The sequence below is a fragment of the Gekko japonicus genome, unplaced genomic scaffold (genome assembly GCF_001447785.1).
Source record: "Gekko japonicus isolate JY-2015 unplaced genomic scaffold, Gekko_japonicus_V1.1 scaffold437, whole genome shotgun sequence".
Lineage (NCBI taxonomy): Eukaryota > Metazoa > Chordata > Lepidosauria > Squamata > Gekkonidae > Gekko > Gekko japonicus.
The window spans coordinates 31,183-59,086 of NW_015160223.1; the positions used below are offsets into that span (position 1 = coordinate 31,183).

General features: G+C 42.6%; 1 protein-coding gene across 1 annotated transcript in view; it reads right to left on the minus strand.

The window, feature by feature from the left end:
* Positions 1-11,975: 11,975 nt before the first annotated feature.
* HIPK1 (homeodomain interacting protein kinase 1) overlaps positions 11,976-27,904 on the minus strand; it is a 49,995-nt gene continuing 34,066 nt past the window's right edge. Inside the window, exons 9-15 of the mRNA XM_015411382.1 lie at positions 27,624-27,745; positions 26,213-26,347; positions 21,643-21,785; positions 19,702-19,917; positions 16,083-16,315; positions 14,511-14,647; positions 11,976-13,876 (exon numbers count right to left, since the gene is read on the minus strand). Of these exons, the coding sequence (XP_015266868.1) occupies positions 13,406-13,876; positions 14,511-14,647; positions 16,083-16,315; positions 19,702-19,917; positions 21,643-21,785; positions 26,213-26,347; positions 27,624-27,745 (1,457 nt within the window). The 3' untranslated portion in view covers positions 11,976-13,405. The remainder of the gene's footprint in view (positions 13,877-14,510; positions 14,648-16,082; positions 16,316-19,701; positions 19,918-21,642; positions 21,786-26,212; positions 26,348-27,623; positions 27,746-27,904) is intronic.

Below are 27,904 nucleotides of genomic sequence, written 5' to 3' on the forward strand. Positions count from 1 at the left end.
AGGTAATGGATTTTGAATAGATTTGAACCACAGCATGTCTTGTTTTATGTTAAAATATCAAAGCATTCTATGGATATTTGGCAAATGCCTAAAACATGAAAAAGATTGATAGCCATTCAGATCTTGATTTACATGAACCTATATGAAAAAAGGGAAAGGGAAAGGACTCTGTTCACCAATGGTGTAGTACAACAGAGTAACAATATTGGTTCATGCTCTCTCTCTTACACAGAGTAATTCCATACACATTTGTATAGAGTTTGAATTATAAATTTAATTTTCCCCACTGCATTGAGCTATTGAATGATAGATCAGCTGGCCCTGCATTCACAAAACGCATTTTCTGTCATCAGTGTCCTGGCCCCACTGGTGGGCCTCCTGATGGCACATGTCATTTTTGGCCATTGTGCAACAGAGACCGATTCCACAAAGCAGTTGTTGCATCCTCAGTCTCCCGTTTCCCCTAGTTGTACTGCTCAATTTTCCACTATTTGCTGCACAGCTGCATTTTGACCTGCATCTCCCCTCGATTTCCCCGTCTTCTTGATCCTTATTGTTTAGGATCAAGAAGACGCAGGCGAAATTAGGGGAACGTGCGGGTCAAACAGGAGATTGAGGGCGCAACAACTGCTTTTGCAGAATGTCATAGTGTTGGACTGGATGGGCCATTGGCCTGATCCAGCATTGGCTTCTCTTATGTTCTTAAAACTAGAGCTGAAATGGACCAAAAAGGGCACCAAAAATCACCATCCTTGCCTGTTCTTAACCATATACCCAAACCAACCTCTGTAAAAGGCAGAAAGGATGCCTGAAACCAATCAAAAAAATTAAACCTGTAACTGTTGTTCGTTAAGTGGTCTTCTGTGCAAGCATACATGGGGACTACTCACATGTAGGTCAGTCACGGAGAAAAATCCCAAGCTTTCTAGCTGTTTCTAGGCTTCATAAAAACAGATACAGTTAAAACATCAGCAAACATATAAATAACTTAAAATTAACAATCATTTAAAACATATAAAAAGCTGGAACATATCAAGTAAAGAGCAACAGTTCTTTATGATGTAACTTGGGTGATTGTTGAATGGCTATTCTTACACAGTAGCTCAGTTCTCATTGGTATACAGCAAGTATGGCTGAGGACACGATGGTAAGACCCAGGGCACAGGTTGGCAGCAAAGATGGCAAACCAGGGCACAGGGACACTCCTCAGTGTATGGTGCGGCTCCTAGTGAAATGCTAGGTGGAAGAGCTCCGTTTTACAGGCCCTGCAGAACTGTAAAAGGTCCCACAGGGCCCTGATCTCTTCCGGGAGCTCATTCCACCAAAGTGGAGCCCCCACCGAGAAGGTCCTGGCTCTGGTTGCAGCCAATCTGACATCCCTGGGGCCTGGAAGGGCCAACTGGCTTTGCGCCCCTAAACGCAGTGCTCTCCGTTGTCCGCATATTGGTGACACCCAAGCCCATGCCTCCGGGCAATCTGGGCAAGGGGGCGCATATAGATGTTAAACAACATTGGGGAAAGTACTGCCCATGGGGCACTCCACAAATCAGTGGGTGCCTTCGGGACAGCTGTTCCTCTAGAGCCACTCATTGTCCACAACCCTGGAGAAAGGATGCAAGCCATTGCAAGATGAGCCCCTGAACTCAAGTATTGGCGAGGCAGTGGATAAGTAGCTGGTGGTCGACTGTGTTGAACGCTGCTAACAGGTCCAACAACAACAGCACCGCCGATCCGCCTCGATCCAGATGCCTCCGAAGGTCATCCGTGAGGGTGACCAGTGCTGTCTCTGTCCCATGTCCAGGGAGGAAGCCGGACTGGAAGGGATCTAGAATGGAAGTGTCATCCAAAAAGCTCTGTAACTAAACTGCCACAATCCTCTCTATTACCTTGCCCAAATAGGGCAAGTTGGAAACTGGTCAGTAATGAGCCAGTTTGGCCAGATCCAATGATGGTTTTTTCAAGAGGGGATGAACCACAGCCTCCTTAAGTGGCTCCGGGAACAAGCCCTCCTAGAGTGACTCGTTAATGATCTCCCTTAGGACCCCTCGAGACCCGCTTTAATGAGCCATGATGGGCATGGATCAAGGTGGCATGTGGGGTGAGTGCTCCTCCCCTCAGTCCTCCCTTTGCCACTGTGGTTAGGAAAGGCACAAAAAGGTATAGGAAAAAGCCTGCATGGTTAACAAACAGAGTAATGGAGGCTGTAAAAAGTAAAAAGAATTCCTTTAAGCAGTGGAAAGCTAGTCACAGTGAGGCTGATAAAACGGAACACAGGCTATGGCAAATAAAATGCAAGTCTGAGGTCAGGCAGGCAAAAAGGGAATATGAGGAGCATATAGCAAAAAACGTAAAAACCAACAATAAAACTTTCTTCAAATACATTAGAAACAGGAAACCAGCCAGGGAGGCAGTGGGGCCCTTGGACGACCAAGGGGTAAAAGGAGTATTGAAGGATGATAGGGAAATGGCTGAGAAGCTAAATGCATTTTTTGCCTCCGTCTTCACTGTGGAAGATGAGAAGTGCTTGCCCACTCCAGAACCACTGATTTCAGGAGGGGTGTTGAAAGACCTGAGTCAGATTGAGGTGACGAGAGAGGAGGTCCTAAAACTGATAGACAACTTAAAAACTGAAAAATCACCAGGCCCAGATGGCATACATCCGAGAGTTCTGAAAGAACTCAAATGTGAACTTGTAGATCTCCTGACAAAGATATGTAATCTTTCCTTAAAATCTGCCTCCATTCCTGAGGATTGGAAGGTAGCTAATGTCACTCCCATCTTTAAAAAGGGTTCCAGAGGAGATCCGGGAAATTACAGGCCAGTCAGTCTGACGTCGATACCGGGTAAATTGGTGGAAACCATTATTAAGGAAAGAATTAGTAGGCACATAGATGAACAAAACCTATTGAGGCAGACTCAGCACGGTTTCTGTAAGGGAAGATCTTGTCTCACTAACCTGTTAGTGTTCTTTGAGGGGGTGAACAAACATGTGGACAAGGGGGATCCAATAGATATTATTTACCTTGACTTCCAGAAAGCTTTTGATAAAGTTCCTCATCAAAGGCTCCTAAGTAAGCTCAAAAATCATGGGATAGAAGGACAAGTCCTTTTATGGATCAAAAACTGGCTAGTTCATAGAAAACAGAGAGTGAGTGTAGGTGGGCAATTTTCTCAGTGGAGGGTGGTAAGCAGTGGGGTACCGCAGGGATCAGTACTTGGTCCACTGCTTTTTAACTTGTTCATTAATGATTTGGAGATGGGAGTAAGCAGTGAAGTGGCTAAATTTGCGGATGATACAAAGTTGTTCAGGGTGGTGAAAACCAGTGAGGATTGTGAGGCACTCCAAGGGGATCTGTCAAGGATGGGCGAGTGGGCGTCAACATGGCAAATGGGGTTCAATGTGGCCAAGTGCAAGGTGATGCACATTGGAGCCAAAAATCCTAAATATAAATACACATTGATGGGGTCTGAACTGGCAGAGACTGAGCAAGAGAGAGATCTTGGAGTTGTAGTGGATAACTCACTGAAAATGTCGAGACAGTGTGTGACTGCAATAAAGAAGGCCAATGCTATGCTGGGGATTATTAGGAAGGGTATTGAAAACAGATCAGCCAATATAATAATGCCCCTATATAAATCAATGGTGAGACCTCATTTGGAATACTGTGTGCAGTTCTGGGCACCACACCTTAAAAAGGATATTATAGCTTTGGAAAAAGTGCAGAAAAGGGCAACTCGAATGATAAAAGGGTTGGAACACTTTCCCTATGAGGAAAGGTTAAAGCGCTTAGGGCTCTTTAGCTTGGAGAAACAGACGACTGAGGGGTGACATGATCGAGGTTTATAAGATTATGCATGGGAAAGAGCAGGTAAAGAAAGAGGTACTTTTCTCCCTTTCTCACAATACAAGAACTCGTGGGCACTCCATGAAACTGCAGAGCGGTCGGGTTAGAACGGATAAAAGGAAGTACTTCTTCACCCAAAGAGTGATTAACACATGGAATTCACTGCCACAGGAAGTGGTGGGTGCTACAAGCATGGACGGCTTCAAAAGGGAATTAGATAAGCATATGGAGCAGAGGTCCATCAGTGGCTATTAGCCACAAGGTATAGCTAGGGGCTCTGGGGCAAGTGATGCTCTGTCTTCTTGGTGCTTGGGGGGGGGGTCAACAGTGGGAGGGCTTCTAATGTCCTGGCCCCACTGCTGGACCTCCTGATGGCACCTGGTATTTCTGGCCACTGTGTGACACAGAGTGTTGGACTGGATGGGCCTTTGGCCTGATCCAACATTGGCGTCTCTTATGTTCTTATGTTCTTAAGGCAGAGGATCTCACAGTGGGGAAAGAAGGGAGGGATGTGTGCCTGCACAGAAGACTATTCGACAAACAAAGTTACGGGTAAGTGCAACCATGTTTTCATCTTCATGGCTTCTGTGCAGCCAAGTGTACCTTAATGGAGGTCACTGAGAGCCCAGTCTTTTGGGAATAATAAATATTCAAAAATAATATGTAGTGGACAGGATTCCAGGGAAAACTCTTTGTCAGATAACTAGTATTGAAATCTCTTTCACTTAGCAGCTTAAGATTCCCTGGTAGAGGGCTTATGTCCTTGTCAGACCACACTAGTCTCCCTGTATCCACCACACTGTGAGGTGTAAGGACCTCACATCATGAAGCAGAGGGCCTATGTACAACAGGTCCTCTGCTGCCGGGAGGAGAACATGACTGTTTTTGGTCATAATCAGGAGGGATGGAAACCAGACTGTTTGGCCAGAAAGGAGCCACCAGGATGTTCTGAGTTTCACTATAACCCTGCCTAGAATGAGGATAGGAGGAAAAGCATAAAAGAGGCAGCCCCGCCAAGTGATTTGAAAAACACCCTCTAGCTGGGATAGATCCACGCTCCCTAGGGGAGTTTCCAACATAGCAGTGGACTCCCTTCCTCCTTCACAACCTCATATAATACCAAACGTACCATGACAGGGAAGCCCCACTGATGGAAAACAGGGAGCAAGTATGTGTCAGAAAGGGACCATTAGTGGGTGCAGACTACCAACCTGCTGAGGGAGTCCGCTGCTATGTTGGAAACACCTGCAGCATGGATGACTTGAAGGGAGATCTGTCTCAGAATAGGCCAAAACCATATACGAGTGGCTTCTGCCACTAATGTCAGGGAATTGTGCCCTTTTTCTTGTTCAGACGGGCCTTTCCTGTGGTGTTGTCTGTGGCAACGAGAACCTTCTTGCCCTCTAGCAACACCGGAAAAGAAAGCAAGGCATACCTAATAGCTCTAAGTTCTAACTAGGTGATATGCATCCTAGATTCCACAGGAGACCAGGATCCATTGGCTGAACAGGTACCACACTGAGCCCCCCACCCTAAAAGTGAAGCATCTGTAAAAACCTCAATGTCATGAGTTTGGGAGACAAAGGGGCAGCCCTTACTGAGGTTATTAAGATCAGCCCACCAAGATAACGAGGCTAAAATTGCCCTGGGGATGGACAAACTCTTCCAGGGGGAATCCAACACAAAATCAAACTTCATTGAAAACCAGTTCTGTAAAGGCCTCATGTGTAAACCTGCAAATGGTACTACTGCTATAGCAAAGGCCATATATCCCAGGAGCTTTTGAATGGACCTTGCTGAGTATAATCTGCTGCTCTGGAACTTGCATATCCACAAGTGCAAAATAAGAGCACGGCTATTGGGCAGAAAAGCCCTGCCTGCTACAGCATCCAGTGTGACAGCAATAAAGAGGACTGACTGAGAAGTCAGCCTAGATTTTTGTTCATTAACTATAAGACCCAAACATTGCAGGGTATGTAAGGCCATGGCAATTTGTCAGTGAGCAGCAACTTCGATGGGGCCATAAAAAGCCAGTCATTGAGGTAGGGATAAATAGTACAACCCTTAAGGTGGAGATGGGCCACAACTACTAACATAAGTTTAATGAACACTCTGGGTGACATGGCTAACCCAAAGGGCAGAACTGTGTACAGAAAATGAGTGGGACCACAGTTATAACATAAAAACTTTCTGCTTCCTTTAAGTCAATGACAGCAAACCAGGCACTTGTCTCCAGTAAAGAGAGGACCTGGTACAGTATGGTCATGCAGAATTTGGGGACAGAAAAGAACCAATATAGGTCTCTTGCCCCCATCATTCAAAGTATCTAGAGTAAAATCCAGAAGAAACCTCATTATCAGGTACCAACTCAATCACCCCTTTATTAATCAACTGGGAAACTTTAAACTGCAGGACACAGAAAACAGGATCTGAACAATAGGGAAGCAGTCAGGAGGCAAACACTTAAAAGGCAGATAATAGCCAGAAGAAAAAATAGACAACACCCAAGCATCTTGGCTGATAGCCCCCCAAGCATATATGAATGTGGCTAGCTTGAAGGCAAAGCAGGAAACAGGTTCAGAAAGCGCTACTATTCATTGACCTTCCCCTATCAACAGACTCCCTAGGGGAGCGTGGGGCCTGTTTGTTCCACTGCTTCCCCAGATGTTTCTTAGGAGGCTGAGGGAGCTCATAGTGAGGGCAGAAGGGGGTCTCCTGGAGCTGCTGGGATTGAGGCCTGTAAGGCCTTTGATATCACTGTTGGGTAAGGCCTCGGAAATACCTGTGCTTGAAGCCTTGCGTGGGTGGGGCAGTGAGTTTTTGTGGTTTGTTCTTGCACACTCTTGTCAAGTACATAATCTGGGCACTAAAAAGTACTCCTCCATCAAAGGGCAAATCTGCAACCCTGGCCCTAGCATCATTAGGCAAGGTGGTGGAGTGGAGCCAAGAATGTCTGTGGAGAACCACAGTCGAAGCCATAGCCTTACTAGCAGTGCCAGCCACATGATGAGCAGCGGTGATTTGCTGCTTCCCTAACTTTATACCCTCAGCCTCTATTACCTTAGCTAGAGACTAGCAGTGTGCGGGGGGGGGGGGATCGGAATATTTCAGATTCTTATATAATGAAGCTGAATTTTTTTGGTATTCCTGAATATACCCAAATACCAATAGTGGTAATGTATTGGTATCCAGAAATATTCGGGAATACCCAAAAAAATTGGCTCTATGGCTGCCTGCTACAGTCATTGTTAGGTTGCAGCATCCTAACAAGGTTGTTGCTTCTAGCAATCTGTTTCCTTCTTCTTTTCCTCCCTTCTCTAGGTAAAAACTTTCTGTAACTGGGGAAATTTGCCCACGAGGAGCCGGCTGCAGAGAACACTTCTCTAGCTAAAAACTCTCTAGAACTGGAGTGGTCCGCCCGCGAGGAGCAGAACACATGCACCCTTCCTCACACGTGCATCACCTACTCTTGTGATGGACTGCCCCCCCCCTTCCCTCAGTTCCCACCAAGCTGCTGTGAGCTCCTAAAGCAATATATCCCTCCAGATTTTCCAATGAGAGCTCACAGAGAAGGAGGAGGGAAGGAATGTGCATCTGAGCAGAAGACATTGATGAACAACAGTTACAGGTAAGTGCAACTTTGTTTTCCATGTTAATAGGTTTGGAAATGTATGGGCAATACCAGGCAGGAAACCAGAAAGGATCTTTTACTTTAATACTTTGCTGTATGTACTTGTCCTCCAATACCAGCCATGTGTCTCTGGTGCTAGGAATAGTGATACAGCCTCCTAATGCTTGCATTTGCTAACCTTTTTACCATTCCTACCCACTGAATCTCTCCCACTCTAAAAAGCTCTGGAGTGCTATTTTGTTCAAGGTACAGAATTCAGTAACTGGGGGAAGAACTGACACACCATAGGGCCTATCTCAAGATGGGCTGTGGCTCAGCAGTAGAACATCTTCTTGGCATGCAGAAGGTCCCACATTCAATCCCTGGTATCACCAGTGAAAAAATCTAGCAGTAAGTGATGGAAAAGACCTCTACCTGAGACCCCGGAAGAGCCGCTGCCACTCTAAGTAGACAATACTGATTTCAATGGACCAAGGGTCTGATTCAGTATAAGATAATTTCATATGTTCATGTGACTAGCTCCTGAGCAAGGGACTAACTCTGAAACTAGCACTTCCAAGCCCCACAATGTCTTCCAAAACAAGGAGAGGGGGACAGATCTGGACCGCCTTTGCCCTGATGTGATACAAGTGAATTCAGCTGTAATTCATTTATTCCAAACATAATTTCTTTTTACATACTGAGCGCCCAGTGGTTTCCCCAGTCTTTCCTCTAAAGTACAGTTCACAGAAATAATTTTTCAGAAAGGGAAGGTGCAGTTGTTTCCTAAATTATTAAGTCTTGGAGGTCTTTTGTTATGTTATGAGAAGTCAGAAACCACCAAATATATAGAGTACAGAAAATTAACCCTTTTAATTGATGCATTGCAATTGTTCTACATTTTACCATATTATGTAGAAAATACTTAAAATACAAGCTACTTTGTAAAACCAAAGACAAACATTGAATCCAAAGATAAACTATGTTTTCACAATGGACCCTTTTTCCATATAGTTAGTAGTAAATTTTTTAAATATCTGTATTTCCTTTTGTTAAAATGATTTTTACATTACCCCCTAAGTACATTGGCAATACAAACATAGATCAGTAATTGTCAGAAACTACCTTTATCTAGCGGCTTGTAAAAAGGAAGAGCACAACCAGAAAAAAGTTAAATTCTACACAGTAAACTAGCATATCAAATACATTTAATAAAGTAGGAATTTCATTGCAATATCAAGGATTCAAGCAGAAATACTAACATTACATATAATGCACTGCTACATGTAGTGAGTTAGATAATAGTTCAAGCTGAATCTGAAATCACATATTATATAAAGTTTAGCAACAAACAAACAACTATGTCAACATGCGGCACCATTCATAAGTTAAAAATTAAAATGAGAAAGCAGGGCTGTGCCAATCCAATCACCTAGAAGCAATTTAATTTAATGTACTTAAAAATATTGAGTCAGAGGTAAAGTACTGCACTGATCAACTATGTGCAAGCAGTAAAGCTCTGGAGTTGCTTTTTGCAGTGGAGTAACACAACTGTGTGGTGAGACTTCAGCTATCAGAAATATTGAATAACTGGCTTAACTAATCACAAGAGTGAATCTAAGTGAAACACGTCTTTTCTCATCATTACAAAAGGCAAGTTTACTGCAAACAAACTCCAGCTGCAGAACTGCACAGTCACACATGTACAAGACCCTCAGATTTCAAACAGGACATGTACACACATACAACTGTGTGACAAAATGCAGTCTCAGCATAGAGTAGATATTCCAAATTGTTCTGGAAAGGGGTTCACTTACTGATACAAATATGCACATGTTTTTGTGCACAACTGGCTACCCAGTTGGCAAGGAGAAAGTTTCTCAGACAGCTTTCTCCCTGACTTGTTTTCTACAAGCAGACATTTTTGTTTTTAATGGAGAAGCATTCCATCATGTGAGACGATGTAGGTTAACGGTTCAAGATCTGCTGTTTGAAGCAGTGCTGTTCAGACACAGGCTTTCTATCTTGTCTGCTATTTGTAAAACTAGGCCTTGGTAAAGTAGAATCATTAAAATATGCTGGCTCCAAAGTATCTGGCCTCTAGACTAATAATTAAGATCATAATCCAGCCTGTAGGGATACCTCTTTTTAGAAAAGTTTCCTAACACTGATGGTGTCCAATCACATTTTGCACCTTGTGAAGACTGAGGGGATACTTGACTCAGTGGAGGTGAATTGGCTTTGAACATCAAAATATTAAGTACATCTCTTAGAATTTCAGGACTTAACACAGTTTGCATTTCTTACCCAACTAATTCATTGGAAGTCCTGGCTAATTTCCGTGATTCCTACGACTTTTGAAATTATGTGGGGAAGGCTTGGAATTTTTGTCTTAGATGGAAAAGCACAACTCTGCCCTTAGAAGATCTTGCAAGGGAAAGTATGGAATACATGCCATTAAAACGGGGGGGGGGGGGGGGAGAAAAAGGGGGGGGGGGGGGGGGAGTATCAAGCAGAAAAATCATTTTGATAATGTTACAGCAACAGAAAGCATTGTCGACACTCAGTGGTGCAAAGAACTTAAATGCCTTGGTTATCCTCACACTGATACAGAGGAAGAGACTGAACAACTTGAAAGCAAGAGTACAGTAAACAAAGATTCACGGCTAGTTGTGGTGTTAACCAACCACTCTCGTCTATTGCCAAAAACAATACATTCCTCATGATAAAGGAAACTGCAAGGCTTATGGTCTACAAACTTCTTACTCCTATTTGAGTCAGTGGCTTGAAGATCACCAAAAAATTGGCCTCACTGAAATTGGCAAACCCCCTTGAACTTCAGTGGGGTCAGGGTTATTGCCCTATATCATTCTACAAGCTGTTCAGATTTGGGCTAGGCTATAGCATGTATTTCAGAAATGGGTTTTACATTTCTGAGTTCTTTGTAACGTATCAAAACTAACCTATAATCCAGACTGGACGGAATACAGAATGGGTTTCAAGGCTGTCCAAGCCTCTTATTGCTGTAGCAATACCACTCTCCAAGCCAGTTTATTCTCCATTTGGCCAAGATTCCTCATTGTACTATGGCAGTGGTTGAATGAACTGTAGTTTAAAGAACCCGGGAAACCAAGTGTGGTTTATAAGCACACCACTGGTTGACTAGCTTGGGTGTGCATTTTCCGCACAACACAAGTGCTACAGGTCTCAAACCTTCCCCAAAAGCTCAACATTACTAGTGGTGTTAAATAAATTTCTGAATATTATGTGCTTTCCAGCAGGCTCTCTTTGGTATAAAAATTCTAACACCAAACTAGTAATATTTTACAAGGAACATCTGCTACACACACAAGAGAAAAAGATAACATCACGATATAATCTAAGGAAAAGTAATTGCACGTGCTTAAATCACCTCTGCAACATCAGATAAATTTCCCAATGCATTCCCAGCACAATACCCTATTACAAATGCATCAACGGCTAAGAGTTTAGGTAACATTTTGAGGGGGGGGGAAGCTTTACTCCAAATAAAACACTTAGGGCACAATCCAGCCAAATTCAAGTACTTTTAAAATGTATTGGCTAAATTGAGACTTCATGCCAATCCATGACTAAAGAAGCTTAACTATTGTTGGAAGTGAGTATGGACTGACAAATCATGGATTGCAAGTGGCTGGCCAAACAGGATTGAAATCCATCTGAATAAAGTTTGTACACCATGGTTTGTGCTATGATTTGGCATGATAAATTTGAGAAACCACAGGTTTGCCCGTTATTCTACCTACTAAGGCTACTGCACATTGAGATGGAATATCAGCTTATAAATCTGAACTCTCAAGAGGACAGAAAGCAAAAGCAGCCAAGCAACTCTAAACTATAACTTGGCCATTATACTTTTGGAAGCTTAAACCATGATTTGGATTCTAAATTATAGTTAGTGCAAATCATGGTTTGCTGTGTTATTTCAACCACTGATCATGGTGGGAGCTGGGTAACTGCACAGCTGAAATTGATTGGACTTGAGTGCTTAAACTTTGAGAGGATTGCGCCCACAGTTTTTTAAGTTGGCATTGAAACTTAAAGCAACATATTTTTGCCACTTGTATCTATCCTCAGTTGGATATGCTCAATGAATTGCTTCAGTTTTGACGGAGAGCGGAGGGGCTTGCTGGTCCATCATAAGGCAAGCTCACTGTAAACTCTAGTCACACTACATAATCATTTAAGGCACTACAATATGGGGGGGAACACACCAGTCACACATACCTGTGCAAAACAAATCAGAAGGTATCCTTGTCTCTCATGCAGCTCCATTTTTTTCCCTCTCTCAGTGCTACAGTGATGAGCTCTAGACGATTGCATTATTTCACATACATTCCAACATGTATTAACTCATTTTGGTTTAAATACAAAGGAATAGATCAATTTCATCCCCAGAAACGTTTAAGAGTAAGACAAACACTAAATACAGAGTTCAAGTATAATCACTACACATTTTGATTACAAAGACATTTGGGATTAGCAGGAAATTTTGCTTGTTATATTTTGAATATGTACAATATTTCATTTTCTGTAAAATATTAAAACACCACCATTACAAAACTTCTAAAATAGTTTTAAATTCAGTAATAAACTTTTAAAATCTGGAATTTGTGTGTCATGTTTTGCAATTCCCACATGCACTTACTGTATACAAGTCTTATTAAGAGCGCTTTAAAGTTTGTTGCCAACAAAATCCCAGAAGGGTATGCTTGTAGGAGTATAAAAAATTGTACATGTCAGCAGGTTGACCTTTCAGTGAATTTTGGATACCTTAACTAAATTGACCAGGCAAAAAAAGACATGAAGGGAAGGAGATCCCTGCATTTCTGGAAAAAAGGAATCCAGCGGCAACTATTATTTAATTTTTTAAAATACTGAAAGGATACAATCCAGTGGGCTCTCCTCCTGATTAAGTCTACTGAAATGAATGATCAATAAACAGCTATTACTCATTTCAATAATCAGGAGCCATTCCCAGTGAGTTTTGCTTGCAAAAAACACAGGTCTGTGCATTTTTGCTGAGGAACTGGCAAAAGAATCAAACCATATCATATACTGTTTTCTTGCATACAACTGAAAGGAAATTCATATTATATGCAATTTAAAAAAAACAAAATAACCCTCAAATTTATTTTGGAGACTCAGATATTATAAGAAAGAAAGTGTTAAGGTTGAAATGGGAACTACAAACATAAAATTAACTATTATAGCTCCCTCCTGCTTTAGCCTTAAGCAAAACAAGAAAATAATTAAAACCAAGAAACTGGGGAGCAAGATATACATATATACACACTGAGGAGGGGGAGGGGGAAATAACTGCTTTTTGCAGAATTCAGCTATTGCCTATCAAAATGTGAATTACAAAATGAACTATAAAATACTAACTCAAGTTTATAAATCTGCCCTAGCAACCTAGAGTTAAATGTGCATTTTTAGTGGCAATATGGATTTGTGCAAGCTGCTAAAATAATAATTTAAACAAATACTAGGTAAGTATAAGAGTTACAGAAAGAAACCCAGCCTTTTCAAAGAGTCCTTGATTTCTTTTCCCCCTCTGATTAACATAAACAGAATAAATGAATGGGGATTCAGGCCTTTGATGTTGTTTTAATAAAGCATCCATAAAAATTAACTGTAAATTTTAAATTTGAATATGATCCAAAAGGTTCTGCCCGGTCAGTGCCCAAGCTCCCCCCCCCACCCCCAAACAGCAGGGCATCACCAATTGTACAGACTCTGAGGACCATAAAGGGCACAGTCAACAAGAGTGAGGTGGCCCCCTGTTCTCCTCCTCTGATTACACAGTGGTACTGTTGAGGAGCTGACAGGATATTTCAAAACCCATTGCAGATCTCTTCATTTCTACGACCAAGATGCAAACAGCTACCACCGATCTCTGCCCCAAAAGCTACAAGTAAGAGTACTGGTTAATCTTGGTAGGGCTCAGTGGGTATCCAGTGTAAATAGCAGATCCTCTGGAAGCACCAATGTAGGACTGGGTAGCAAACTGATGTTGATACTGAGCAGGTGCTACGTTGGCAGATGTCAGCAAGCTAGGTCCCACACTGACTGGGACCTGGTGCACGAGAGTGCTTGGGTGTGTCGCATAGGTGGTATGCCTGGAGGAGCCCTGAGGGGAAAAGAGATGCGCAATAGAGTTGGTGGAACCTAGTGTGGCAGCAGTAGTCGGTGCGTAGGTATACATGTGAGGCTGGCTTGCTGTTGCTGCTGCCAAGTGGGGATGTACCGGGCTGCTGTGCTGGAAGGTGTAGGGAGCCTGAGCAATTGTTGTTGGCAGGGGAGCAACATAAGCCTGCTGTCTACGTGGAGCTGGGTTCCCGCTTCTCTCCTGTGAGGCCAGTACAGTTGCTTGCTGGTTCTGCAAAGCAGAGAAGACATACATTGAGAAAGAATTCAGAGAGATGTTGTTCTAAGAACTATTATTAGAAGTTGCTTATCCAGACCAATAATTTCGGAGTTTGCCCAGAAACAAAAAGAGAAAGCTGACTCTAGTCTTAATCCTAAAATTATGAAGGGGAGGAAAAGATTTCTTAGATAACTACAACATAGTACCAGATGTAACAGACGTGGTGTATTGAATGAAGAAACAGGAAGAAAGAGTACAACAGGTAAGTTTGTTATCAAACCAGGCTGGCACTGCAGACTGTCAGTAGTTAGCCTGGTTGGCTCAAAAGCCAGAAGACACCACGGCAACCCACAACTCTTTCATACAGCAGAAGGCAGCAAAAGGATACTTCCCAGCATGTAATGTTGGGAAAGAAGTTTAGTACGTCTGATGCATAGCATGTGTTGATTATGTGGAGCTGAAACAGAATCAGTCTAGTCCAAACCTCCATCCAGTATTTCTGCTCTACAAATCCTCATCTTTCTCAGCTCGTCCTTCACCCAACATGATCTGGACTCTTCCTCATGTACCAGTTCACAACTGCTTATGTACAAACCTAGCAGCAGAATTCTCAGCAGTAGCCATCCAGTAGCAGATCTCTGCTTACCTGGCTAAGGTTGAGTGGCTGTACACCATTTGTCACCACCCGGTGCTGCCGATATCCTGTAGGTGTGATACAGCATCCTGAAGACTGCCCACTTACAGAGGCCACTGGCTTGGTCTTGCTCAGGCTACTCAGGACACCTGCAACATTAATGATAAAGTTCAGCTTACTTTTTAAAGTGCAGAAAATGAGATTCTCTGGCCAGGATACAAAGTGCTGATTTATGCCCAAAGGTCTGGTATACCCAGTGAAATTTTGACACGGTTTGCACACCACAACCAGCCATTTAGTTTCAAGATTGGACCTCCATGCAGCATAAGAGGCTCTTAGAACACATCCCATAGCCCTCCTGAGTGCAGTTCTCAATATCCCTGTCCTTGTCCTTAATTATAGAAACTATGCTGAAACTATTCACCAGAGAGGGGATGGGGTGGCATGCAAAACTTCTTGGTAATTTTCCCTGTTTTGTGATTTTTTAAAAAGGAATTCCCTGAAAATGTTTGCCTGTCACCTTGCATTGCCCTTTCACGTCCTCCCTTTCAGAAGTGTCCCACTTGCCATCATCACAAACCTTCTGTAGGCACTCTGTATGTATGTACATGATACACACACAAAATATACTGATGACTATTCCATCACTGGTTAATATGCTTGTTGCACAAAGGTAATATATTTATATAGCAGGACCTACTATTTCAACTAATATGGCAAATCAGGATATTTTTTGGGGAAAAAATTTTGTAGAGATTCTATACAGTTGAAGAAAATATAAATAAAATAAAATACTGAAGGTGCAATGCTAAGGATGCTGGGCTTTGTATGTTGGGCATCACTGCAAAGTTGTACAGATACTTTAAAATCATTAAAGAAATAACGGTCCACAGGTCCACATATATGCAGAGGGTGGCAATTTTTGCTGATTCCTCCCTCTCGGGGGGGGGGGGGGGGCACACAACACCAAAAGGCATTTTGGGCAGCTGCAGGTGGTGGGAAGTGGGGAAGACTCATTTCCATGCATGGATCTTTTCAACAGGACCCAACCCACTGTAATGTGGACCTGTTTAATCATCTGAAATTGTATAAAAAAGCAGCACAGGAATCTAAGCAGTAATTTATTAGGAAGTATTAAGAGAGCATACTTCAAAACATTAAAAGCACAATAAAAATATTCTGTAGAGCAATAGTTTAGAAATGTATGGAATAATGATAAGAAACTACATCTACTCTTAAGACACAAATGGATCATTAATGATCATCGTCCAACTCCACCAATAACTCGGAAAAATAATTTAGAACAAGAGTAAGAATAACCCTTGAGAAAACATGCTAACAGTGAAGTAAACAGAAATGTTCAGCACCACAAATCTGTTGTATTCATCCACTGTCAGCCAAACGTATCCCTTTGGCAAATACCCATCATTTTACAATGCCCTGAAACTGACAACTGTGCTTGTCCACTCCAGCCTTTGAAATAATGGGTACGACAACTATGAAGACTAATGTTCACTGAAAGCACAGTGACATTTTAAAACACAAATATTTCTTCATGGTAGCTCTGTAAGTGATCGACCATACCTGAGGCTTGGGTGGCTACGATACAGTCACTGAGCTGTGTTTTCAGAGGCACAATAATGGTACGGGAGCTAGAGCTTTCAGCTGCCCCTCTGTTTGGCTCCATTGCTGCCCCAGAGCTCCTGAGCGTGGAAAGTGCATCTGATGCATAGGGGCTGTTCAGCGAGGAGTCTGAGTCAGGGGAATCATTCACTGTAACGTAGCTGATGACATTGGACCTCTGCTTCATACCCAAACTAAGAGACAAACAAATATATACCCATTTTATTACATTTATCCAAATGCGTATTCATAACATTCACAGCACAATCCTAAATTCTGTCTCTAAAGGCTTAGGATGTTTACTAAGCCCTCCACTGGAGTAACACTGACAATACCAACAAAATTCTGGAACTCCCCCCCCAAAAAAATTCCCATATCTATCAGTGTCTTTTGCTAGTGGGTGAAGACCTTTTTGTTTCGTCTGGCATACCCCCAAATAACGGTATTGGCCTGCCTTCTAGTGCCGCGTGTTTATGTGTTTAACTGAATTTTATAATTTTAACTGTATTTTAAAATGTTTAAATGTTTTTGTGTTCACTGCCTTGTGGACCCTGATTGAGTGGAAAGGCAGCATAAAAATGTTTTAAATATAAATAAGTAAAATACACCAGTATGTCACCATCCCAGTGTGCTCCTGGTGCTTGTGTAGAATTGAGTGGTGTTGCAGCGTGTTCAAAGAGCAGGGCTCAAGTCAGCATCCTAAGCCTCTTGCCTCCAGGATCAGAATGGTCACTGCAGCTGTTGGTTGTATCCTGAAAAAAATGTCTATAGGGGCCATGGAGAGTGAAAATACAACTGCCTCCCGCCTCATCCATAGCCACAAACCCGAAGCCACAGTGCACACCTTAGAATATCTGCTAAGATTGCTGCTTCCTGCAGCTCTCCCTAGCACTATATAAGCCCCTGCCAGGACCCCTATAACTCAGATGACAGGTGGGGATACATCTCCCTAGTCTCAAGGCAGGTAGACATATTTATTTAGAAAATATATATGCCACCTCTTCAGAGACCTATTTAGAACATACACGGGGGAACTTTACTAATGGAAATATTAGAGAAAGGTTGCTCTGTAAAAAGGGAATATTTGCCCAAAAAGCCAATGAAGAGAACAAACCCTGCTGTGGCATATATCCAACACAGCTCTGCTCAGAAACCTTACATATTCCACCTCAGGACACACATACACACCAAACCAAATAGGAGTCCTCCACAGTTCCAAATGGGGATGCACAGATAATGCACCCCACTCAGGCAAGCAAGGGAGGGGACTGCCCCAAGCTGTGACTACAGAAACTGCTTCCCACATAGATCTACTCTGAATTCCCTCAACAGCCCTTCTTCCTTTCCCTCTACAGTTGCTAGCAGTAAATATGCACAGTGCAGAAAGGGAGAAGGGGAGATCTTGCAAATATGCTGGCATCACGACACTGTGTTGTCAATGCAATATCATGTCATTGTCACACACACACAAATCCTGCAAGTGGAGGGCACAAGAAGCACAACAACAGTCCTGTCAATCCATTCTAAGCACCGTTACTGCTGACCAAACACTTATGATGTATTTCAGGATCAGATCCCCGAAGAGCAGTCCCAGCAGAAAGTTCAGACACTGTTGCAATGCAGTTCTCCACAAAGGGTGGGTAAGTATTGGTTTAATGGCTGCATTACATTCCCCAAGAGGTGATCCACTCCATATGGACAGTGGAGTTGAGGGAGCTACAACAGTACCATGTGCACAGATCTGGAGCCCAGTAGCTATTTGCTGCTACTGTGGAACAAAATTCACTAGTCCCATTGTATCTCTTTTGACTCTTCACCAGGTAGCCACTCAACAAGGGCTGGGATAGACACCGTTTACGGTGCAATACTATCTGCTGAGCTCATAACATGACTAACAGCTGCACTGACTATGGTGCATCCAGCTGCATTCCTGTGAGGTTGACAGTTAGCTTGTTCTAACCTGGCTCTTGCACCACTTAACATACAGTTGTGTGAGCAGTACAGCTGCCCCCCTCTTGGGCATGACAGGAACAGCTCTACCTGTGATCCTGCTGTCCATCAGCATAGCTTTCAAAGATACAGGAGGCTTGTTGAAAGAAGAGATATGCAACCCCATTCATTTGACTTCCTTCCAGTAAGCCTGCTGCTGCTCAGTAAATGTGTAGACTGTGTCACAACACAGGACTCACAGAGGGATGAGTACATCCTCTATTGTCTATGCAGTTATGCTTGACTAAGGGGGTAGGGAAAGGCTCTTCAGCTTACATAATTCCCCCTGACCACTGTTGGTATTTTGTATGCCAGCAGCCTGAATTACCAGATCAGGGATGGAGAACAGGTTGCTAGGATGAACAGAAGCAGAGAGCAGTAATGAATCCCTAGAATGCATGAGAAATTACTGTACAAAATGACTGCCACATGGGGAAGCCAGTCACCATGATGGGCTCATCCCAACTGATTGTGTTTGGGACTCCTTCCAAGGATGTCTTGAAGTTAAACCAGTGCAGGGCTTGGAGAACTTGCATGTGCCACATCAGTGTATACTCACTTCAACATACCTTTCTCTGTCACCTTTCTTGTCTAATATATATGGCTGGTGTCACTGCCAGGGCTGTGGGGAATTCCCTAATACCCTATGCTGTGTCGGTCAACTGTGTGCCCAATCAGGTATGTGGTTACAGGAGTGTGCAAGATGTGGCCTCGTCTTTCTGTTTTGCTGCTGCTCAATGTGTTTCTGGCCAAAAGCTTTACCATTTTGCCAGCATTCTCCTTAGTGGGATCCGAAGCCACCTTTGCCACATGGGGTCTTTTCCCATTTAACATGCCTTTCGTAGACATGCACATATGTACTGTTGCCCAAATGTCTTCACCCTCCCCCCAAACTACCACTACCACCTGGAGACTTGAACCCTTGGGTGGGAGAGGCCTTGGTGAGCTAATGTCTCTGGGCAGGCAGGTGAGTGCTGTGGCCATATTTTCTTCCTTGAGTGTGCAGCCGGTAAAAGGGAACACGACTGAAGGAATACAATCAACCCCACATCTGTGGAGCACACTGGCATGAGTGCATTCCAGGACTCCTATTGGTCACACCGTGTTTTTCCTTGCAATAAAGGATGTGGTGTTCTCTTTGTTCCTTCCTTCATTATATTGTACATGACATTGGGGGAGCACGTTTTTTCCCTGCATGCACTGATAAGGTACTTCTATCTCTGCCTACTCTGGGAGTATCATCAGCATACCATGTCATGACTGGCAAGTGGCAGTGGGGTTGCTGTGGACTCTGATGCAACTGATATATGTGTTTTGGATGGTGCTTTTTCTTTCAAATATTTCCCCTCTGATGTGTGTCAGATACCCAGAACTTCTAGAACCGTGAAAAAGAAGTTCCGTATACCCAGAACTTCTAGAACCGTGAAAAACATTTCGCTCTAGGGTCTCAAAATGAAAAATTCATCATGCCTCTAGTTAGTTATTCAGTGGATATGCCCTATCTTTTAGCATAGCCCGCTCAAGAACTCAGCATGATACACCAACTCTTCCCCTCTCAGTGGAATTTTAAAAACCACACAAGTGAAGCTACCTTCCAGGCTTGTATTTATTGTCTTCTTCTTCATCGGTGTCACTGCGGATGGTGATTACGCTGACCGGGGGACTAGGAGTGTCTGGAATAACTATGGGCTGGTGCTGTTCCTGCCCTGGAAGGAGAGCACTGGAGGAAGAAGATGCGGCTCGCAGAGGGCTGCTCCCTATCAGTGAGTAGACTTGAGTTGGAACTGCCTCCAGGGTAGATGCAGGCCTATAGGAAGATACAATGAAAGTTATCATACCATAATATGCTCTGGTTTCTCTTCAAATAGTACAATGAAAGTTATCATAAATCAATCTATCATGTTTAGGTTCTGAAGGGATCTGTACTAGGGATGGATGGCTATTCCCTTGTCTATTCCTTGTTGTCTATGTACTGTGGCACTGATGATCTGATCTGTTTGCTTCTTTTTGTCATTTCTACACAATTTATAGGGGCGTGGATCCTATCATTTACTTCCACTTGCATGTGTAATGCTGGCCTAATAAAGCACAAATAATGTTGACAAAATTGTATACTTTACAGGGCAAACTGTAAAATATTCATTCATGGGCTCAAATGACTTGAGGGAGAAGCAGAATCAAAACAAGGACATTTGAACATAATAAGCAAGCTTGTTCAATTCAGTACCTTTTCTAATCTGAACACAGTTGACGGGTTAAAGAATGAACACATGAAGCTGCCTTATGTTGAATCAGACCATTAGTCCATCAAGGTCAGTATGGTCTACTTCAACTGGCAGCTGCTCTCCAGAAACCCAGGTTGAGGTCTTTCACATCGTCTACTACCCGATACTTCTTTTTTTTTAACTAGAGATGCCAGGGATTGAACCTGGGACCTTCTGCATGCCAAGCAGATACTCTACTATGGAGCCACAGCCTCTCCTCAAAGTCCCCCGGTGAAAAAAACACTTATCTCTTTATTGCTCAGACTTTGTGACACGAAGAGCCCTCTTCAGGTTCTTCCTCTTCCAACACACAGACTCGTCAGCTTTCAAACTTCACCCACTTGTGTAGCCAGAAATGTCCTTACCATGTTGCCAGATGACCATGTTGCTCTAGCGAGAGTTTCAGGTGAATGCTGGAGCATCTGGCAACTTGGTGAGGTCAGGTTTGGTGACACAACTGAAATGATGTCATCCACATTGCCCATGCTGCTCCATGAGACTTCTCCCCAAAAATCTCCTCGTCTCACTAAGCTTTACCACCCCCTCTGGAAAGAAATGTTCTCTGTTTTCTAGGCAGGCGTCATTTCCTGCAGGAGCGCACAGTTCCTAATGTGTTCATATTCAAATAAAAAAACACAGTACCTTAAACCCTCTCACTTAAAGCTACTGAGATCCCAGACACAAAAACCCCACTCCAAGCAAAAATGTCTTACATTGCTGCTAACAGATATGCAGACTTGCTTCAAGGGAAAGGAGTTTTGTACCAGCTCCACCAACCTTTATAGATGGCTGGATAACATTACAAAGCACAGGTCAGACAGGAAAGTCTCATACAACACCAGCCTATACAGAGTTACACCCTTCTAAGTCCAATGACTAAAAAATGGACTTAGAAGGGTGTAACTCTACTTGCAATGGTTTTGTTGGTGCCTAATTTACACATCAAAGTAGGATGTTTAACACTGTTCTTATAATTGTATTATTGTAACTCTGGAAAGCCTTATCAGCTAGAGACACTTGGATCTCCCTGGAATATTACTAAACCCCTATTCAATTCACTGCCTTCCCATTCCAGAACACTAATCTACTGGAAACCCACTTGCTGCCAAGTTTCTCTAAATCTCAAATACCTGTAACTTTCCACAGTGTCCAAACAATTCACGGCAGCCTGAATATCCCAGTACATCATGACCTGAAAATTTAAACTAAAAAGACCACTTCCTTCCCAACTAATGTTGTTTCATATGCTAACTTCATAAAAGACTTACCTCCAGTCAGCTAATTGCTGGTTGCTTCCGATTGTCTCTGGGATAACAGCTGTAGGCTGGACAGAGTTGTGCAGTGCAACTCCTGGAAGCTGTTGCCAGGTAGATGGCAACAGGATCTGTTGGGTCCCTCCAGGCCAGGCCTGCTGCAAAACAGCAAACAGAAAAATAAAAAGATCCACTGATTAGTTATAGTTAAAAATCAGGGGAGGGGATTAATTGTTGAAAGTATAAGAAATGAGTAGACTGCTAACTTGCAGAACAAGGCATATGACACTTCTGCAAACAGTTTCACAATGGGAAGAGAACAAATTAAGCAGAAAAACACGTGCTCTCCACCACACTGTTCACCTATTATAGTGCAGGGAAAGTCTGTGAAGGACTTCTGGTGCTCATATTGTACTGCAGAAAATGTTATCAAAAAACTGGCATCTGAAATTATCTCTCCAAAGAACTTGCTCAGCTGATCAGTATCAGAAATTATAAATTGGGGTTCGTTTTAAAGACAGTGATTTTCATGTTTAGCCTCTTCTTGAAACACATGAGACACTTGGAGAGCAGATATGGTCCATGAAGGGGAAACACACATTTCTCCTACAACCAAGACTTGAATCCTGCCTAGGGTTGCCAGGCTGCTGCCCAGTACTCTGGGAGCTTTTGGCATATGGCAAGTGGCAAACATGATACTGCACAGTGTATCAGTATCACATACAGGTGAAAACCCAGACATGATGTCAGCTGACAACCGGACTTCTGGATATTCTAGAGCATTGGCTGACATGCTGACATCACATCCAGGTTTTCACCTAGACGTGACATTGGTGCATAGCATGACATCATTTCTCTCTCCCCCCCCATCCCAGTTCTTTCACCAACCCATTGGGGAATTGCCTACCCAAAGCAGGCAAACTGCTGAGGGGCAGGATTAGCTTTGCCAAAGTACACTCATTGAGCCATGGTGTTTTTGTGAGAATGAATGGCACTGTCTGCCCCACCACCTCCCCGTTAACCATGAAGAAAATTACCTACTTGGTTCTAATAATTTTTTATTATACATAGTTCTAACAGGCGTTTTAGTTATTCTGTTCTATTCCTCTTCTAATGACAATTATCTATTTATATAACCGCAGCATCAAATACTCACATTCAGTGCAAAATTAGCCCTTCCAAAGGGGACCACAACCAACTGCCCAACTCACCTACTAATTTAGTATACCTACTCATGCAGCTTCACACACAGCAGCAAGCTGCATGCAAGCATTCTTGCATGCCCATCACCTCCACTGAAATTGTTTGAGCAGACACCTTTAGGGAATTGGGAACGGGAATCAAGTTAGTTTAAATAAATTATGAGTCTTTACTCATGAGTTCTATGGTGGAATATAGTAGAGGATTTCTGTTCTGGTAACCATAATTACATTTATAGTCATCACTAACAATCCAGAGATTGTACATAGGTCTCTGTCACTGATTCAACAACACTTCACTCATTCATATTCAAACTCCTCTAATAATGATGGTTTATTTTACAAAAATGTCTGCATACAATAATAATTGCCTGTGTGTTGCCAGACACAATTCAAAGTGATGATTCTTCTCTTTAAGGCCCTAAATGGCTTGGAGATGGGATCCTTAAGGACCACCTCCTTCCATACTGTCTAGCCCCCCAGTTAAGATCTGCCTCCCAAACCCTGCTCTTTGTACCCCTGCCTGCAGAAGTGATGTGGGTGGCAACTAGAGTTTGGCCTTTTCAGTAGTGGTGCCTATCATACTGTCTTTGGTGTAGTGGTTAAGTGCGCTGACTCTAATCTGGGAAAAATGGGTTTGATTCCCCACTCCTCCACTTGCACCTGCTGGATGACCTTGGGCAAGCCATAGTTCTGATAAGAGCTGTTCTTGAAAAATAGCAGTTTCTGTCAGAGTTCTCTTAGCCCCACCTACCTCACAGGGGGTCTGTTGTGGGGAGGGGAAGGGAAAGGAGTTTGTAAGACGCTCTGAGACTCCTTTGGGTAGTGAAGGGTGGGGTATAAATCCAATCTCCTTCTTCTTATTCTTCTCTTCTTTTATGCACCAAGTTTTTTGCCTAGGCTTTTATCTAAGGGGTTTGAAAAGCTATTTTATGGTCTGCTTCTAGCCTGAGGACTGTTTTATGGGTTTTTTTAGACTGCTCAATGACTGTTATATTGCTTTTCTGCCCCTGTCTTGTTTTTGATATAATTTATATTTTTTAAAGAAATGGTTTATGGTAGTCTTTATTTGCGAGTTATCATAAGCAGGTCTGTGGAGAAGCATGATATTCTTTTCCACGTAAATAATAATAAGTTCTGCAGTAAAATATTTCTAGAATAAATCGCATAGTCACACAGTTCAGACTGCAATCAATGAACACATGTTTGTTTTAAATGACAAATTTCTGCAAGTAACAGATCCACTTATTACAAATACCGGTTCCAAACAAGAAGCCTTCAAGCAGAGAACTGCTAACCCCTCTGCCAACACAAGCGGAATAATTAAAAAAAGAGAATTATGTTAAAAGTCACACCATGCCTCTTTCCAAAAGCCAACACCTGCACAAGACAAAGCAGAGAGTTTAATACAGTGCAAGATCTAATGTCCCAACAGGAGGCAGAAATCGGGCCTTCCAAGCGACGAACTGTTTTGACAGAGGAGGGACAAAAATATGCAAAGCTTAGCAAATGGCTAATGCAAACTTAGATGAAGCGGCAAAAGGGAGAAGTGTTGAAAGCACTAAAGGTGAGCACTTCAGGCAAAAAGCTATTAGAAGCCAAATTAACAGAGAGATTAGGATCCAGGTAGGCAGGGGGGTTTAGTCTGTGGTATCAGTATTCTTGTAACCGTACCACACAAATGTAGAAATTAGTACTGGGTGAAAAACACAGCATTCCAAGAATCATAGCTTTCATTTTTTAAAAAAGCAAATTTCTAGCCCTTGAGGCTGCAAAGTAGGGAAGAAGCAGGCAACTGCCCAGCAGACTCTCAGAAGAGGCAGGGGGGAGGGGGGGGGAGAGAGAGAGAGCGAGAGCAGAAAAGGATTCCAAGAGTGAGGGGCTGGGGCTTCAGTGCCTTGCAGAGCTCTTCTCCCCCTCCCATGAACAGAATGTAGTGTAAGCAAATAGATGCCATTTGCTTAATTTGCATATGTACTAGTGTCACTGAATTCAGTTTTCCTTGGCAATTAATTTTTATTTCTAGTGCAGCTCATATATAGCCCTCTCCCTTAGCAGTGTCCAAAAAGGGACTAATCAGAGTAGTTTGGTGGGTGAGAAAGTCATCAGCCTTCTGACAGCAACCAATCACAGAACAGCCTTTTAGGATCCATTATAGACAAGGTCGATATTTCAGGAAATGTATTTCAGCCTTAAACAGGTCAGGCTAAACATGGGAGGAGGCAGAAGGGAGACCTGTGAGATCATTAATGGTCCTAAGCATACAGAGTCATAATCTTCCTCTCTCGCCTGCCTTCTTGCACTGCGGCACAAGTGCCAACTCCACTGTTATTCATTTTGGTAAGACCCTTGTTTTGACTAGAGCCAGCAGTGCCCCAGGGTCTATCTCTGTTGAAGAGAACGATACTCATGAATTATCACTTTAAAGCCACAAAAGACAATGATGTACGTAACAAATGAAGTGTGCTTTGCAAGACACGTGAGAACACCAGGATTTCAAGTGCACTTAGCTTCACTGATCTGATTCTGGAGTTTCCGATTGACTGTTTTGTGGCACCTACAATGTAAATTCCAATGCAGGGACCAGACAAATCCAGAACAGGAAGGGAAATTTTTGAAAAAGTACACTGCACTTAGACAAATCCAGAACAGGAAGGGAAATTTTGAAAAAGTACACTGCTTTTAATATCCCCACTGGGTTTAAGAAGAAACAAGCCTGAGAAATAGTTTAGAAGGTAAGAGCTCACCTTTAATCTCAACCAAGAAATGCAAAAGGAAGTAAAAGCATTGGCGGGGAGCAACATCTCTCTGAGGATGATGCACACTGCCAATGACTGGACGGAGTTAATGAAAGGCCAGGGAGAATTAGTGTCACCACTGTTCAATGGAGGTTAAGGAATCTGGATTGTAAAAGCCATAAATTAATCAAGCATTTGCTGTAATTAGAGGTTTTCAGTGCCTGAAACATTTCTACATGCGAAGAAGCTAAAAAATAATAGCAGCTAAGTTTGCCAAGTTCAGGCAACCCAAGTACCTGAGCAGAGTCAACCTAATGGTCATCCCCTTTGTTTTCAATCAATAAACATAAAAAGATAGGAGAGTAAAGCAAAGAAGAAATACAATTACCACTCTTCTCGGATAAGGAGAAGAGCATTAACAACATACTAGACTAGTAAAGAACAACAGTCAATGGATCTGGATTCTTTACAGAGCAACACTAAACATCAGAGTCAGACAGTGCTTCAGCAATGTTGGGGAGGAAAAACAACAAGACATTAAGATGTAGCAAGAACACAGCCACAAGATGGCACATGCTTCCATGCCCTCTGCAAGTCTAAGTTAAAACAAAAACTCCGTTAGTGAACACAATCAAGGGAGGCAATTACCAGTACTGCAGCCGTCTGTTCTACTAGCGCTGGCCGGCCGGCTGCGCAGTTCAGAGTAAAGGGCACCGCATACTGCGGCGTGATGGTGGCTACTTGAGGATGAAGAGTTGCTACCATTAGTGGTGTACAGCTTCCCTGCAATGTAGATTAGGCAGTGAGTGAAACAAATGTACGGAGGCAACAGGGCCAGAAAGGCTTTCTCCCCAAGGACAGACTAGTGGAGCTTTTGAGTGGCTTGCAGAATTCATAGGTATGCACAGAAATCTATATGAACTTAATATCACCAAAATACAAGAGATACTAAGCAATCCTGTATATCAACAAACTTTTTGTGTTTTGTGCACTTGGGCCAAATTGTAATCATGAGTATGTGTCTAAACAAGTGCAAGGAAGGCCTGGAAACATAGGCCAACTCCTAAAACCAATGTATGCTCTTCTACCATCATGTGTCTGATTTTTAAACCAGAGTTTTGTTATTTTAACATAAACACAACAATCATTGCCATCCCTGTGGCTACTTTTAAACATTTCTTTGAAAATATGGGATAATTAAATTCTCGTTGTCATTATATACCATCATAACATTTTTTTTAAACTTTGCATTTGCCAGGAGATAGGAACCATCTGTCTGTTGCATCAGTATAGAATACGGAAAGAGATCTGTGTAGAATAGTTGGAGAGCTTCCAAATGCCTTCAGCAATACAAATAAAGAATGGTCAACTTACAATGCAACTTTATTTGAATCATGCCTGACCTGAACAGTGTTTGCAATGATGTAATACTAGTCCCATGGCAAAGACCATGAATTTAATGTCAGTAAGTAATCTGTGCAACTATTAGGATTCCAGGTCTTCTATTCTGGAACAAGCATCCCAATTATAAAAATGAATAGAAAAAATATAAGCGTTTCTAGAAGAAAACAGCCATTTGCTTTTGAGTGGAATACAAAATGAATTTCAAGTATCACAATAAACACTGAATATTATATAAGCAATCTTTTTTATCAACTTCACAAAAAGAAACTTAACCATTTCTTCTGTTGTGAGTGGGGGCATTTGAAAGAGGAATTTTAAAGTCTTTCATTGCTTCCTGACATTTTCTTATAGAATATCCATAGTAAAGATATTCTGCCACAGTTGTAGATCTGTACTAATATAGCTCCTTGTGAAGGAAAACTGCTAAAGATTTAGGACTGGGAAACACTGTGAGGGTCAAAGCTGCAGGTCCAAGGGGGTCACAGCAGAGAAGTGTTCGAAATAAAGAAACAGACTATTGCCAACCTTTTGCTGTTCTTTTTCTTCAGAGTTACTCAGCAGGATTCTACCAGTAAATGCAGAAGAACCAAGAATTTCTTCTGATTCGCATCTGCAATCCAGAATACGCCAATAGTATTTAAAGACTCACTTTTACCTGTGTGAGAACTCCTGACTGGATCTGCAGTGGCTGAGCTGCTGGTGCCTGTGGCACAATTGGAACAGCATTGTCCATCCTGACAGGGAATCCAGAATGCTTTGTTGTAGCCTGAAGACCAGCTGTTTCAAACAAAGGACAGGTCTTGGTTAATTGATTTCTCTAACTATCCCAGCATTTTTTCAAATTCCAATTCCCAAGATTTGAAACATGAAGAAGCAGCAGGAAGGTTGCAAATGCTAATACACTGAATAATTCATTCGGTCTACTAGGATCAGAGC